This window comes from Mesocricetus auratus, unplaced genomic scaffold (assembly GCF_017639785.1).
Source record: "Mesocricetus auratus isolate SY011 unplaced genomic scaffold, BCM_Maur_2.0 Super-Scaffold_100006, whole genome shotgun sequence".
NCBI lineage: Eukaryota > Metazoa > Chordata > Mammalia > Rodentia > Cricetidae > Mesocricetus > Mesocricetus auratus.
In genome coordinates, this window is record NW_024429190.1 from 63,355,331 (window position 1) to 63,372,937 (window position 17,607).

General features: G+C 33.7%; 1 protein-coding gene across 1 annotated transcript in view; it reads right to left on the reverse strand.

Annotated features, from left to right (window-relative positions):
• Positions 1-17,607, reverse strand: part of Uba6 (ubiquitin like modifier activating enzyme 6) — a 59,858-nt gene that overhangs the window by 22,745 nt on the left and 19,506 nt on the right. Inside the window, exons 11-22 of the mRNA XM_040747285.1 lie at positions 17,314-17,376; positions 16,066-16,142; positions 15,526-15,592; positions 13,482-13,625; positions 12,126-12,193; positions 10,115-10,193; positions 9,117-9,197; positions 5,634-5,711; positions 4,210-4,391; positions 2,908-3,013; positions 877-966; positions 703-783 (exon numbers count right to left, since the gene is read on the reverse strand). Coding sequence (XP_040603219.1) covers positions 703-783; positions 877-966; positions 2,908-3,013; positions 4,210-4,391; positions 5,634-5,711; positions 9,117-9,197; positions 10,115-10,193; positions 12,126-12,193; positions 13,482-13,625; positions 15,526-15,592; positions 16,066-16,142; positions 17,314-17,376 — 1,116 coding nt within the window. The remainder of the gene's footprint in view (positions 1-702; positions 784-876; positions 967-2,907; positions 3,014-4,209; positions 4,392-5,633; positions 5,712-9,116; positions 9,198-10,114; positions 10,194-12,125; positions 12,194-13,481; positions 13,626-15,525; positions 15,593-16,065; positions 16,143-17,313; positions 17,377-17,607) is intronic.

A 17,607-nucleotide genomic window follows, 5' to 3' on the forward strand; every position in this document is an offset into this window, starting at 1 on the left:
CATTCTTTCATTTTTTTCATTATGAGTAGAATAGCTGGGGATAGCAAATGAAATTTCAGACTTGAAGTTCCTTAATTCATGACACACTTTCACGTTTTCCTATGTGTAAGATACTACATACCAAAGTGGTCCTTAGTATATGGAGTCCTAGGAATAATAGTTAATACAAAATTGACCTTTTTACTTATATATGCTAATAAAATGCAAGGCAGTATCTTTGAAGCTGGCCTTATTATGAGAGCAATGAGATTACTGTCCAGTCATGATTAGTTTCACTTGAACTGACCTGAAGTTTTCTCAAGGAGTTTACCAAACCCTTTGATTATCTGTTGCCCTCTTATCACTATTAACACATCCTCATTGGGTTGAATAACAAAAACTAACGTTGAAGGTCAAACAGTGACAATGACGTATAGTTCAATTAAACTTAAAAAAGTTATCAGTGTGGGGACTGGGCTGGGGGTGGGGGGCTAGGGAGGAGGGGTGGGAGAGGGAGCTGGGATTGACATTTGAAGCATGCATGCTTCTAATTTAATTTAGATAAATAAATTAAAAAATTGAAAAAAAAGGCTATCAGTGACCTAATTTCAGGAGTTTTTGGCCACTCTCATTTCTGCAGAAAGGTTTTATTTTCAAGTAACTAGAAATAAGGTTATCATGACATAAAGTATTAGGTCCGTAGTAAAAGGCATTAACTTTTACCTGTAAAACATCTTCTGCAGAAGGGTAGGCTTGCCAAAATTTGTTAAACAATGAAGGCTTATGGGAAAAGGAACTTTCAAACTGTAAAGGAAAAAAAAAAGCAAGTATATTTATAAGTTCTAATTTATAATACTGCCTTTTCTAATTCAGAGAAGACAAACTAAGACCTTTTACCTTGTCTCTTGCCCACTGGATAGTATGTTCGATAGCAGCTGGAAAAGACTTTAGAGTACAAAACGGTATTTCCTCTTCTGGGGGGTCCCTCTATTGAAAAATAAAAATCCCATTATTATTTATCGCTGGGTACTTGTGTGGTATGGCAGAAAGTCCTAATGGCAGATCACCATATATTATTCATTTTTTTAATTCTCCAAAAATTTAGGTGACATGTAAAATTCTATAACATTATTTCTGAGTTTGGAAAGCGATCTAAGAATCCTTAATATGTAAGTTTTCAGCATACTACAGGTCTCTATAAGAAAAATATTTGAGAATAGGACTCTTGGTAGTCTCCTAGAGAAAACAGGCACTAAATAAACGGGGAATAATTAAGTTGTCTCACTAGAGGAAGCACCACTAAAGATCTTGTCTATTAGAGGCTGTATTTACAGCCTAGGCTTACTGGTCTACTCAGTCAAAAATTTATGCCTTTTTACTTAGAGAAATCTATTTTAATTTGCTAATTTATGAGCTACCATTAATGTTTTATATTTCAAACAGGGACACTATTAAGAATCCATGAATGTAGTATCAATGGGGAGGCCACAGAAATCAATGGGGCCTTGGGTAGTAGATCAGTGTTTACCATGGTGTTTGAATGATCTTTGGGAGCCCATTCCAAATAGAGGGATGCTCTCTCAGCCTGGACACATGGGGAAGGGCCTAGGTCCTGCCCTGGATGAAATGACAGACTTTGGAGATCCCCACAAGAAGGGCCTCACCCTCCCTGGGGAATGATGTGGGGATTGGGAGGGGGGTTGGGACGGCTAGTGGAGGGACAAGGGAGGAGGGATGGGAGAGGGAGCAGGGATTGACATGCGAAGCATTCATGCTTCTAATTTAAATAAAAAAATTTAAAAAATTAGATTCTGTTTTATAAGATTTTGAAATAAAAAAATAGAAGAAATTTTAGAAGTAGTAGAATGAGAGAATTCCCTACTGTGAAAATCTTCCCATGGCATTTTGCATCTCATCATTTCCCTTCTGTTTAATACACTGATTAAACATACTTTAATCTACTATATTATCATCATTACATGTATCAAGGTATTTCATGAAAGAGAGGAAAACAGTGAACTCTAAGAGTTAAAAAAACTTACTATCTTAAACATATTCTTTAAATCAAGGGTCACTGATATTTATAAAAACTATATACTTTGAATTATTTTACTTGAATTGCACATTTTAAAATTATAAAGCCTACAATTATTTCCTAGACAGTCTCAACTTTAGCAATATTGTAAAATCATTTATAGGAGTCAAAAATGCTACATTTCATGATCTATCTAATATGTATGTGTACACATACACACACACACACAGAGCTTGGTTCCACCACTGAAGAATCTGACGTTCTCAGGTAGATTCTGGATAAATTACCAGGTTTCTATTTTTACCAGGTTTAACAAATATTTCTAATAATGTGCATGCTTGGGCCATAAACTCTTATGAGATAAACATCTGAAATTAGTACACAGCTATTATTCTTGTATGCTTCATTCTTTATATGCCACCTAATATCTTACACAATGAAATCACTCTTAAAAGCTTTTTAAAACCTAGGGTTATTAGAAAACTTAAAAGTTCTGAAAAATAGTAAAGAAGACTATTCCAGAAAGGTCCCATCTAAACACTGGTATGTATGTATGTGCTTGTAATCCAGCAGAGAGAGGCAGACACAGGGGTGGGGGCGGGAGTGAGGGGCAGAGGGGGATCCCTGGCCAAATCTGAGAGACCTTGTCTTAAAAATGAGTATAATAGAGGAAGGCACCTGACATGGAACTCTGGCCTCCACACAGGTATGTATATCCCCTTACACTCTGAACACACACTGAAACCTGTGTTCAACATATTTAAAAATGCAGGCACACATATGTGTTAACCTGACTGTCAGAGATAAGCCAAGATTAATAAAGCAAATTCACCAATTCCTCAATGAAGACAAATATTATGACAATAAGACATTTATTCAGTATACTGACTTACGTGACTGTTATAAGATTCAGTCAATTGAGGTACAATAATTTCAGTGTGTCCCTTTGTGCCCATTGTTCCAGAATCTAGGAGAGGCCGTATATTTGCTAAGCAACGGCTATTTGGAGACAAAATATAAAACAAAACAAAAGCAAAACACAGAAGTGAGTAATAAAAGTAAACAGAGGACTGCTACTGCTGTTTATCTGATATTGCACATGCTGATAATTTCTGAATGCAGAGTTGTAGGGACCAGAACACGACCCACGTAACAGTTCTACTTCCCAGCCCCATCACATATATACAATCTGTTGTTCAACATAGTAATTTCTGTTTCTTCCTACTTACTTCCAAATTCTGGGGGTTTTAAACTTCTTTCCACCTTAATTATTGACTATGGCATTATTCTGTCTTCACTTATTTTCTATTTATTATTTGGTTATTTTCAGACTCTAAGCTCTTTCACACTGCATTTTCTCAATTAGTCTTTATCCCAAACAGTATTAACTAAATACTTTCATTAGTCATGTTTTTCTTATTTTTTTTTTGTACACGGCCCCTCTAACACATAAATACCCACCAATAAATGCAATGTATTTTCCCTTTCTTCTGCTCAAGATTTGTTTTCTTTCTCATTTCTCAACTGGTACACCTTCTGTTATATGTTCTAGTATCCTAACACTGTATTCATACAATGATTCATTCAATTACTGATTTTATAAATCACACTGAATGAAATCAGATAACTGGTACTGAAGATACAGTGGAGGAAATAAATGGTCTCTGGATGAAGGAGTTAGTGAAGAAACAAACATTAAGTAAAGACATATATCAAAATACAAAAAGTGCCACATGAAACAGTGTTAAGAAAGGCAGAAGATACTTAGGCTGAAACTGAAAGATGAAGGAACAGCTTAAAGGAAAGAACAGGCAGGTACATTTGGGGAGAAGAATTTTGGAGGCAGAGAAATACAATTTCCTGAGGCTAAGAACCAATTTAGTTCCTAAGGTAAAAAGGCCTTTGAAGACCCTAAAGAAGGCATAGATAGTTAGAATAAGGAGAGCCAGGGAAGACTGGGCATATTTAAGGTGGGAGCAATGGCCAGGTGGTAGGTATTGCATGAAAAACATTTAGGATGTTTCATCAATATTGAATTTTTCTAATAGGAAATCACCAGCATGCTTGAATTTGAGTAGTACTATTAGTGACACAAAAAGTAATCAGAAAATCTGGTAGTTTTTTCAAAAGTGAGGGTGAAAAACAAAAATAAAACTGAAAGTAGTTCTTTATGCACTTGAATTTCAAGAACATACCTGTCTACATATCTCCTGGCTTCCACATTATCTAGTGCTGTAATAATGATATCTTGCTTAGTATAAAATTCATCAGTGTATATACTCTCAGTGGCTGGACAAACTTTGTTCAGGTGTGCATCTATTTTTAATTGAGGATTTATTTTCAGAGTTGCTTCAGCAGCAGTATAACTTTTAGGTTTCTAAACAAGTAACAAATAAAAACAGAAGGAATAAATGTTAAACAGAAAAGATGAACTATGACTGAATTTACATAACTAATCATTTGAATTATATATGAGGTGGTAACAAGGTAATGAAACTAGCTCAAATAATTTACATATTAACAATCTAGACAACCTTCCTTGTGTAGCAAAGTGCTTTAGAGTTTTTAAAACATTGAAAAAATACTATTTACATCTTAAAAGTATATATATATATATATTTAAAATAAAAGGTTTAGCCACCAGAATCATTATGCCATTTCAGGTGCTTTGAAGGCCCATTTTGAATACTGGCTCCTTTAGACATCCTTTGGATTTGTGCATCTGAGTTAGTGGCCTTTCTGTCTCTCTGAGGTTAACATGTTTTACTCTTACTGTAAGAACAAAGTCAGAAATTCTTAAAACTCAGGAAATTAATAAATAGGTCTTCATTGCTCATCTAGAGATAACACACAAAGTGAACTGTTTTAACAGGACATTTTAATTCACAAGAGGCTCCATTACCATGGCCTTTGTATTTATATAAGAGGATATCAGGTTAACTATGAAACCTACTGTAGTCACTTCTTGTTCATAACATTCATAAACTTCATTTCCTAAGACTGATAATGAGTTGACAATACAAGAGAAAAATTTAAACCTAAAGCACACATTTTGGATTAACACATTTCACTCTTTTCTGCACTGTTTTGATATGGGGTTTAACCATGTAGCTCTGACTAGCCTATTACTCACTGTGGAAATGAGCCTGGTTTGGAACTCAAGAGCTCTGTGTGCCTCTGCCTGAGTACAGGTATTAAAGGAATGAGCTACCATGCACTGCCTGTTTCTTTTCCTGATTTACACGCTTTGATCTCTGAGAAAACTAAGAAGTCTTTTACAATAAAAGAGGATGTTAAATAAAAATAGTACAATAATTTTAAATACTAAACCTTACCTATTTTATAACAAAAAGAAAAATTTGTGCTTTGTTAAAACTTCAAATTAGAGAACTTGCTTATGGTGATTACAAAATGAAAAGCATTCTCATGTTTTGCAACTCAAATATTAACATCCAAAATTCAATGCAAAACCCAACTTTATTATGTATGAAAGGTAGTTTTTTATCTTCTCCATTTTGTTCTTCCCAAAGAACATTTTGTTCTTTCTCTTAAGAGTCTAACAAATGACAGAGTTACCCTGCAACCATTATCTATTTATGGGAAGAAAACAGTGACCCACCTGTATGTGATGAGGACGAAACAGGAACTGTCTGTTTAGGTTGGATTTTTCTATCAAGTCAGGATCTGTAACTGTAACCTTGTATCAGAGAAGAACAAAACAAACAAATCTGCATTTCACAGTATGACTAAAACAGTACCCTCACATTAATTTTCTTAGTAAAAGAATTTCAAAAATAAAATTCTGAATGGTTGCTAATAATACGCTATCACAGATTTAATTCAATTAATGTTTAGTCAACGAGCAATTTAGTCCAACTAAGGCAGGATCTACAAACTACAAGGCAGTTGAGCAGTTTTTAAAATAATTTTTGTGTCTGTGGCTATTATTATGTTCCCAGGGCAGAGCCAACAAGCTGTCACAGGTAATTTATCTATAGGCCTAAAATACGCAATTTAGCCCCTTAAGAAAGTTTAGATCTAATCCTAAAAGATGAAAGAAAACTAAAAGAGCGCAGAGTATTGAGTATGTTATGTGCTACTCAACAAATTTAAGAAGACTGGCCTAGGTACAGTACTGCTCAGCATAGGTTCCAGCTTCAGATGGTGACTAATGTTCACAAAGATTTTTCTTTTAATAGTTTTCCCCATTTTTTGTGGAATTTTCTGGTAGATGATATCTCTTTCAATTTAACAACTACAAATAATAAGGTTGGATACAGTGGCTACAAAAAGACTCACTGTGTCTTTGATTCTGGACTTCTACAAGGTGAGAAGCTTTAGAGTATTCCCACCACTGTAAGCCTATAATGATAGTCGAGAGACTGAGGACCGAAACTTCTAAAATCATGACCAAAACCCATCTTCCCTCATTTGAATGCTTCTCTCAGGTGCTTGTTAGTGATAAAAGTCCAACACAAAGATAAACACACACTGTCTTTTAAAGGCTCACAATACCTATTAATATCATTGTGATTAATGATATTTTGCCTTTTGTTTCCTGAAATCATGCCTTTTATGCTTTCCACTTTGTCTTCTAACAGACTCAACAAGTTTTCACATTAGGTTTGTAAGTTAAACATTTTTATGTAGTTCCAAATTTTGGGACACATTGCTTCTCTTCTAGAAATCCCAGCTACTGTGGAGGCTGAGACAGAAGGATTTTAACTACAAGGCCTCTACCTAAACTATGAAGTAAATTTAAGGCCAGTTTAGGCAACTTAGAAAGACACTATCTCAAAGTAAAGAAAAAAAGGGGGGGGGGTTAGAACAGCTTAGTTTTGGGAGATACAAATAGCATGTGCAATGATCTAGGTTCAATTCCCCATGCAGAAAAACAATTCTAAAATTAGTTTTAATTACGCTATCTAAACACTCCATATACTAACTAAATACTTTAGTAAGATTTGTAAAAATCATTTTCAATTCTTAATCAGTAATTTTTAAAAGATTTAAAAATAAATCGTTCACTTACTTGAATCTATGTATGTGTGTTCATAAATTTCAAGGCTTATCCTTCATTATGCCTACACCATGTAAGATTTTTCATTTACATGCCACATATTTTACTATGCCCTCCTTGAAAAATAATTAACTACAGAAATGAAGGCTGACAGTCATTTTTCCCCTTTCATTATAAAGCTAACTTCCATTACTGTCTCGTATGCCTGTTACTCACATGTCTCTTCTATGACCTCTTCCTGTACCTTGTCACCTTCACTATCATTACATCTGGCTTTTAAAGACTACTGACTATACAGAATATATTTTGGGAAACCATCAATGTTCTTTAATTCCGTGTTCCTACTTCTCTGTATCTTCGTTTTTAAATTTAAAGATTTCTTTAAATGTATATTTTTCTATTCCCAGAAGTACTCCCTTTTTTATATGTCTCAGGGTGCTTCATTCCTCTGTGATGGCTGATTCCTCTATGAAGTGGTTCCTTTTCTACTGCCATTTTTTCTTTAAACTGCACGTATTTATTTGAGTGTGTGAGCACACATGCACAAGCCACACTAGGGCATACATGTGAAGTGTGTCTGTGTGTACGTGTATGCTCATGTTGTATGGGCATGTATAGGCCAGGGTGCATATGTGGAGGACAAAGGATAACTTATGGGAGCCAGTTCCCTCCTTTTACTATGTGGATCCCTTGGGATGAAATCAGGTTGTCAGGCTTGGTGGCAAGTATCTTTACTTCATCAGCCATCTCACTAGGCCAGAGTTCCATCTCTTACAATCCAAACCATCAATGGAGAATGTTTATTCTGCAAAGTCTATGTGAGATGAATTTATATGGACAGGTACGAATGAATTTTATAGCTGTGTAAAGAGCTTTGGAGGTTTCAATGAGTGTGAACTTTGTATATCTCTGCTTGAAATTTTACTCAAAATAATATTGGATCCATGTATGAGTATGGAATATGGTCTAAGAGTCTTACCTTCTGGTGAGTGATTTCCTTTTCTATTTAGTTTTAGACAAGTTTCCTTGTCTATTAAAGTTTTAGACATCAAAGACAGAGAGAAAAAAATGTTTCATTTCTCCCTTGATTCTCTATGTAACTGGAGATTTCTCTTTCCATCTTGACTATATCTATAAACACTTACAGTTTTGTTACAGAAAGTCTCTGTGTTCAGAGTGACAGCAGCCTGTCCACATTACATGCTTTGTTTTGCTATTTGATGCCAATGGGTTTGTTCACTACAGCCCTTGCCCAGACTTTACCTACTAAAAGCACTGTGACCATCCATACAGTTAAAACACTCAGGTGAACATCCATACAGTTAAAACACTCAGGTGACCCACAAGTTTACAGTAAAGAGGGATTTGTTTTTTTTAAATCAAATAACTTTTAAGCCAGTAGATTTGTGGTTTATGGAGCACAGTTTAGGAAATGCTAAGCATGGATAATATAAACATATACCTACCTATAACTGTAATAATAATAAGTCCCTTTTAAAAGGAGAATAAGCTAAAATATGGATTACCATATACTTTTTAGTTACTAAGATAAATATATGAAGTCACTAGTGAAAATTTTTATTTTAAAAGGTAAAATACCACTAATGAAAAGTATTTTAAATATGATATTATTTTGCAATGAACTCTGTCTGAAGAATTTTAACTGTATACCAAAGTATGTATTATCCCCCCACTGTTTGAAACTCACCATTTAAACTGTATTAGTAATCTGCAACTTTCTAATGTCATCTCTCATGTTAATATTTAGTTAACAATAGTATAAAAAATAACAACATGGTTTTCAGTTTGCAAAACTTTGACAATAAGGTTCCTTTTAAGTTTTATCTTGATGGTGACTACAAAAAGAAAGATAGTCCATTTTCAGTTTTGAAGTATTTCAGAAAGTTAAGAACTGGGGATCAGAGAATCTAGCACTTAAAAAACGACCAGAAAACAATTAAAGTCTTCCAATTCTCAGTTTAATGAGCTACCTGAAACACAGGCTGGTAAAGTCAAAGACAGTTCAAAACAGGGCAACAATAGCAATATAAAAGTATAACTCTCAAAAGTCTTGTATCTTACCATTCCTTTCTCTCTGCTTGTACCAACACCCAGTAATGCAAAATTTTTTAACATTTCACAGCCTATGGCGCCACATCCTACCTATTGAAGAGAATAAGAGTATAAAGTAAATGTCAGACAATAAAATTATATTTACTTAACAAAGAATTTTAATTAAATTTTCTTTTAAATGCTATTACAGTAAATACTATTTTTAAAAATGATCATTTGTGATTCGCTTATGAGAGATTTTACTTTTACAGGTTTCATAACACCTTGTAAGTGTCTTAATAAAAAAAACAAGCACAAAACAAGGAAAATATACTACTTATAGCTTCTTTAAACAGAAAACATTCAAAGATTCCTAGCAAATGCTGAACACAGAGCTCATTTTTATAGGGAACAGAAAATAATGACAGAAAAACAAAACAAAACAAAATACTCAGGCCCAGAACTAGGTAACAGGAAAAAAAATCTCTTAGACATTTGTCAACTTATCTGAAAGAGTAAGTATGTAAGAATTTTAAGTAAAACAGATATTTGAAGCTTAATTATAAGAGGTTCCATCTATATGCAAAATCTCAGTAGCGATTGTTAATCTTTAAAATATTACTTTACAAAAATGATTATTAAAAACCAAGTATTATTTAAGACTGGCCAAGAATGTTTTATGCTCTTGAGAAAAATTTCTCTCAAAATATACTAAAACATTTAAAAAAAGAGAATACTTTTACTCATTTCTTAATTTAGTGAGAAAAACACCCCACATTTTAAAAGTACTTCTAGAAAATCATTTAATGTTGAAAGCTATTATATTCATGTTTTATTTTCAAATGCACAAATTCCTCAGATCATGATTGGCTAACTTTTTACGTAAAGGACAAGGCGGTAAATATTTCAAGCTCTGGAGGTTGCGAGTTGTCAGTCACTCACCTAGATTCAGTTGACTTCAAACAATTAACTTGACAGCCAACAGCAGTTTGAGCATACTACTTATTCCCATCTGTATTCATACTTACTAGGAAAACATTCAGATTGTGTAGCTTCTGACACAATGCATCCCCAATGCAGACTCGTAAGGCATCGTATCTATCTCCTCTGAAGAAACATTTACCAAGAAAACAGAAAGATATAAGAAACACATTTCATTATTGTTAATAGCAATTTAGTATTGTGCTTTAAAACAGAATATACTGTAAGAGCTTTCTGCATCCATCCTTACTCCTAAACAAAGAACTAGGTCACTAATGACTTCTAAGAGGAAGAGTCAGCTTCCAGAGAGGAGTCCCCTCATTGGTTATCTAATACAAAGCAGACAGCCCTGAATTCAAATACATAAAAGCCACACTAACTGGACTATATATTTAAGCATATAATAAAGACAATTACAAAAAAGAGGCCATCAATTTGAGAGGGAGTGAGGAGTATGGGAAGGTTTGGAGAGAGGACAAGGAAGGGGGAATTGATGTAATTATAAGTTTTCTTTCATTCATGAGAAGAACTACCTTCCTTGAAAGAGAAAAGACCCTACACCAATATTCAAATGACTTAAGTGAAGGTGACTTTAGTTTATAATAGTCAGGGTATCATCCAATATAAGACTGTCAGTGGATCCCAAAACTTTGGATTATATTGATCCCTAAGTATACAAAATTTTATAGTATACTTATGACACCAGACAGGGGGGTAAGGAAAATTAACAATTTTCTTTCTTGTTTTTTGCAACTTCTATGGTTGGATTATTTCCTCTTTTAAAAATTATTTATTTTTGGTTTTACGAGACCGAGTTTGTCTTTGTAGCCCTGGCTGTTCTGTATTCACAGAGATACACCTCTGCCTCCCAAGTGCTGGGATTAAAAGTGTACACCACCACCATCAAGCTAAATTTTATGTTTTAATTTAGTTTTTTTGTTGTGTTGCAACAGGGTCTTGCTTATGATGCCCAGGTTTGTCAGGAATACCTTTCTGCACCCCTACTTAATTATGTGCATGGCCACCATGCCTGGCTAGGTTTACCAAATTTTTACAACCTCAGCATAAAACTGTTTTTTTCCCCCTTAGATTAAAAACACTCACTTTTTCATATAAAGACTGTATCTTACTTTCTTCTCCTTGGTATATTATCACTACAAGCATCACTATTACCACATTTGAAGAACACTGCTTACTTCAAAGTTTACTCTGAACATAAACTCTGATATCTACAGAGATAACTGCTAAAGGACTAATGGACAGACAGAAGGATGATTCATGCCCAAGGAAGGACAGTATGTAATATCATCACTCTATATGTAACTATATGTAATTTAAATTTATCAATAGTTATTTCTGTACTTTTCCATTTTCTAATTTTTTGTTTTGTTTTGTTTTTCCGAGGCAGGGTTTCTCTGTATTGCTTTGGAGGCTGTCCTGGAACTGACTCTGTAGACCAGGCTGGCCTTGAACTCAGAGATCTGCCTGCCTCTGCCTCCCAAGTGCTGGGATTAAAGGCGTGCTCCATCAACACTTTGAAGATAACTAAAATCTCAGGAAGTTAAACTGCAGATACTGAGGGACTACTGTATTCAAGAGATATAACTGCTAAAATTATAATATTTTTAAAAAGTTCTTAGCAGAATCTATAGGAGGTATTTGGAGTCATTAGCTCAGTTAAATTGAAGGCTCTTGGTTATGTGATTTTTCTAGGATAATGAAATCTCTAGACTTTAATAGAGTTTGAAAAAGATTAATGGCCTCAAATGGAAAGTGATTTATATATATAAAAATCACATATAGTAATCTTTTCCACTAATATTATGACATTTGAATGCTAATCATTCTTATACAATCTAAAACTCTGTATCACTACATATGATGTGATAATAAGACATGGTACCATTGCAATATTTAGCCACTAGACAGAAAAGAAGTAAGCCAAGAAGTAAAATGTCAGGAGAGACACCTAACACAGACTTGTGCTTACACAAAATTGCTCAATCTCTGCTTCTTAAAGAGATACTAAGAAAAAACGGAGACAGACTTCAGCATTACCGTGGGAGGAACTCCTCAGGACCAGGACTGCCTAGGGATTCCACAGTATCTGCGGCTTCAAGATACAACTTAGAGAGAAGATTAAAAACGTAACTATACATAAAACTTAAACCACAAAAAAAATCCCACTTTTCTCTTATAGTTATATAATAATCATGGGAAGAAATAACAAAATGGCAATTCAATGTAAAATATTAAAAAATTATCTATCTATCTATCTATCTATCTATCTATCTATCTATCTATCTATCTGTAAAACCTGGAAGAACTGTTACAAGGTATATAACCCAATTCATGTCACTTATCCATCTTAAGGATAATTTGTTTTTAATTTTCAGAGGGAATTTTACCTCAAAATCTGTTTTTCTTAACTACCAAAAAACTCTGGAAGCCCCATTCAATTTTAGTTACATTTGAACAAGTAGTACAATTAGCTTGAGAAGGAAGTACCTACTCTGTACTTACTTTCCCACTGGATATATTTTATATCATCTTTAACTATATATACATAGTTATAGAAGAAAAGATCCAGGAAGACAGTTTCAACATTTTTAGTACAAAAAGGAATTTATTTCAAAAAACAATTAAAAGAACCCAGCCTCACTCATATTTTCATTTAAGTAATTTGTTTTAAATTTGAACATAACCAAATGTTTATTTTTGTAAAATGACTATGTTAAAAAAACATAATTTATATTTCAAATGATGTTAGTGGTTGTAACTATGCTGATTCCCACCAATCAACCTGTTATCTACTTAAAATAATTTAGCAGAAAAATGGTATTGTGTTGGTGCCATATTATATTCAAAATAAATTCAAACAGAAAGAATCTGAAGAATGTCTGTAGACTTTTTGCCAATCAGTTTCCTTCTGGTAACAGATGGAGTGTTTTTAGTTCTTGTAATGTTTTTATCTTACACAGACAACTCTTAAGCTTACACCACTCCTATATTCCCCATCTTCAAAAAGTATCAAGAATAAAACCTGAAGATCTGCGATGCAAAATTTCTACACAACAAGTTCAAAATTCCTGGGAGACCCAAAATGGTAAATGAGTGGTACTAGAAAAAAAAAAAAAAACAAACCAAAAAACCTACAGAATAGGAAACTCATTAATTTTATTTTACATGACAGGAAATACATTTGAGAGAACAACTGGGTTATATTCCAACAGACAAAATAGACTCACCTGTTAAGTTTCAATTAAAGAATTAAGTTTTTGAATTTCAGTTATGGAATTAGGTCACTTGCCTTTTCTAATATATTTATACAATGTTATAATTAACAACACATTTATATTATGAATGGAACACTCAACTTAAAATGTAAAGAAATAGGAAAGAATAGGAACTGACCCACTGACACAATGGAGAAAACTTCCCTGTTACAGCTTTTAATACTTCTTGGCTGGCAACACCCCCAACTGCTGCAGCAAGTGGGGATAAACAGCCTTGAGCAGTCCATGAGAGCCAGCGCACAATGTCAGGATTCATTTCAGGCTAAAACACAAACCAGAGACCACAGTGATACTAACAGTATTCACACAACACCTGTGACTTCAGTGACTAATTGCCAATATTATTAGAACTTAACTTCAAACAAACAAAAAACCCCAAACTACTCAATTTCCTTCCTAAATAAATATATCTTAATCTCATGATAAGATTACCAATTTTCATGCTTCCTTAAGAAAGTTTTTTTATTTACTAGTCTCTATTGACTTTGCTTTTCTGACTGTAGTCTAGACTACCATTTCGAGTAAAATGAATATCTACAATTTATCAATTGATAGCTTTTGCTGAAAGAACAGTCTGACAATGCCAGTTACAGAAGAAAACAACTGGAAATGAACAGCTAGACAAGCCAATAACTGACTCAAGGAAAGTGAAGTGGTTCTAGAAGCAGCATAGATCAGAGCTGTAACACAGAAATTAGTAATGCAGGCCGGAAATTAACAAAGTAAGAAACCAAAATAATGAAAGTAAGAGTTGATTCTGTTAAAGGATAAAAGGTTGACACACTGCCAAAATAGTCAAAAGGAAGGTGGTGGGAGGAAACCCAAATCACTAAAACTAGAGATGAAATGGGATGTTTATACAGATAAAACTGAAATATGGGATAATAGGGAATACTTACAAAACATATACTGACAATTTAGGAAATCTATAAAAATAAATATACTCCTAGATATCTATGAACTATCAAAACGGAACCAAGGGGACACAAAAGCAACTAAGTGCATATACACTACACTGAGAAGGCAGATTGAAGCCGAAGTAATGAATGTCCCAACAAAGCCAAGCTCAGGACTGGTTGTGTTGGTAAGTCCCACTATATTTTGAAGAAAACTATAACTCTGCCAAAACATAAAACTTTTAGAAGAGCACAGAATAACTCTTTGACCTTGCTGAAACATTCATGGTTACGTATATCTTGGTGGTAGGTACCTGCCTAGGATGAGTAAAGTCCTAGGATTGAAGTCACCACTGCAAAATTCTAAAGTTTTCAGAAAAAAATGGGCACAAACTATGAGGAAAAAAGATAAGTATATTTCTAAAACATGTTTGAAAAAGACTCATATAAAACAATAAACAACTATAGAATTTCTGAACATTAAAAAATAAAATTATGAAAGGCAAGGCTTTGAAAAGCCACTGTATACAAACAGTAACACAAAAATATGCTCAAATCATTGTTACTTTAGTGAAATGCAGATTAAATTTATGCAGTACATTTTCAAACAGTAATGTGTAAAATGAGGAAACACAGAGTTCTCAAGAGGTTGGTACAAGTGAAACTGATGCCGAGTTTATGAGAAAGCAAAATCATCCAGCTGTTTTGAAAACATACAGGGTCAGGCATAAGGTACACATTTAATCTCAGCGCTTAGGAGGTAAGGACAGGTGCATCTCTGAATTTGATGCTGGCCTACATACAGATTGAGTTTTAGATCAGAGAGGGCTACATAGTGAGAGCCTGTCTCAAAACAGGCAATTCCTTATAAATTAAGCATCTTACTTTACTTCTATTATATGACTTTGCAATCTATTTCTAGGAATCTTCACAAGAGAAATTAAAATATTTGTCCACACAAAACTCTATATGTATTTGTAGCTTTACTCATGGAACAATGCTAATAAGAATATAAAAGCAAAAGCAGCAACAGTTAAATGCCACATGGTATTTTAAGGACTTTATGAAACCGAGCTATTTAATGTCCACAACATGTGAGTTAACCTAATTTTATAGATATACAAACTAAAGCAAGGAAAGCAAAGAACTTGGTTAATGCCACAGGATCAGTAAGCACAGGGAGATCTGAATGTAGGGAATGTTAATACATAGAACATTAATGCTATAAACAAATACTCAGTCAACCCTAATTTTCTAAGTATTTACCTTCTCTTCCATGGTTTCACTTATAGATATTGTTAGTTTCAACAGTTCATCTGAATCCTGCTGACATCTACAATTTGAAACCAAACACCTCAATTTCAACTTTTTGAAAGGCTGCCAAGGTCATATTTAAAACTAAATCATAAGATACATATATATAAATAAGAATGAGAAAATCTGTTAATATATAGTAAAATGTGTTTTATGCTAACTTCAAAGTAACTACTTTATGAAAATATTACTTCAAAATCACAGTCATTTAAAGCAGTTCATGAGATTTAGATTTAATAAACATATAAGGCAATAAACTTTTTATAATTTCTGATTTAGGCTAGAAAATATTATCACAGATTGACAGTTCAACAATTAGCAGGTTTTAAAAGTAATAGATTTTAAAGTCTTCATATGTGAAAAACCCCTATGCAGTTTGGCATATTTACTAGTAATGAAATTACAAGAGGCTTAGTTTTATTTTTTCGCCTATAATTTCTGAGATACAATTTCCATAAAAAGAGAAGAGTTATTTTAAACAAAAAGCATTACCTGATATTTGGCTTACGGTTGTAGTTTTCCTGAAACTGGTCCAAGGCAAGCATAGCAGCATGAATCTGTAGAGGTGCCTATTTGAACATGAAAAATTGACCAACATTTGTTAAGTGCAATGGACTAGACTAAATGTTTTTCAACTATTATTTAATTTCACCATCCTAGTAAAAATATGATAAATACCATAAATTAAATGATTTAACTTCAAGACAATAAAGTATTTTAAGAAACATTTCCAAATGCCTAGTGTTTACTAGGTTATTCATATGAAGCATCAGTTGAACAACATTAACAAAACATTTCCAAATGCCTAGTGTTTACTAGGTCATTCATATGAAGCATCAGTTGAACAACATTAGCAAAACATTTGTACAGTCAGGTGTGGTAAAAGACACCAGCACTCAGGAGGTGGGAGAAAAAAAAAGGTCTCTTTAGCCTGGTCCACACAGTGAGTTCCAGGGCAGTCATGGTTATGTAGTGACCCTGTCTAAAAGTGAAAACCAAAGCCATCACAAAAAAGCATTTATATAAGAACATCTAATCTTTTTTTAAATTAGGTCTATCTATAAATTTGGATACTATTTGTTATCATAATGTCTTTATTGTTAAAAAAATCAGATCTAGTGATGTGAAGTAGAATGTAACATATGCTTAAGGTTGTTTCTTCTTGGACTATATAAAACTCTTGTTGATGAAATGGCCTATAATCAAACCCGATGACCTGAGCTCAGCCTCTAATCAGATGCTGTGTCATCCCCTGGCTGTGCGACTCCTACCTCCCTTACACACAAAATAAATATATGTCTAATAAAACTGCATGGTTAAGAAAATCTTGTATTGCTGGGCGGTGGTGGCACACGCCTTTAATCCCAGCACTCGGGAGGCAGAGGCAGGCGGATCTCTGTGAGTTCGAGGCCGGGCTGGACTGATAACCTCCAAAACAATACAGAGAAACCCTGTCTCGTTAAAAAAAAACAGAAAATCTTGTATTAATGCCCTACCTACTACTAAAATTGCTTTTTAATTATCCAAGTTGGCAAATCACTGAAGTATAATTTCATTTTATTCAAATGTTTTTTTATGATAGGAATTCACATTTTAAATCCTTTAATGTCAACTTGACATATTGATATATGAGTAGAACCTTTATAAGAAATGATTAATCCATTTTAAAGGTTTGAATCATTTACCTAATTTGATCTACCACTCTACTGACTCTTTTAAACCTGCAAAGTAAATACTTACCTCAGGTTTGCTAAAATCTGCAATAAGGCACCTTGGATGTTTTATCTGCCTCTCCAGGGTTTCCTAATAGGAAACAACAACAACAACAAAAAACCCCAAACCAACAGTATTACTTTACAGCAAATAGAGTGATTATTTCACAAAACACATGAGCACAATTAAAGCAAGTGATCTTTCTCCAATGCTGAAAATGAGTGAGGTAGGAGTGATATGTTGTTAAATGAACTGTTCACTACTATCTTATTACTGTACCCAAACCCAGTTGCTCTACATAGTGACTTCAAAAGAATCAGT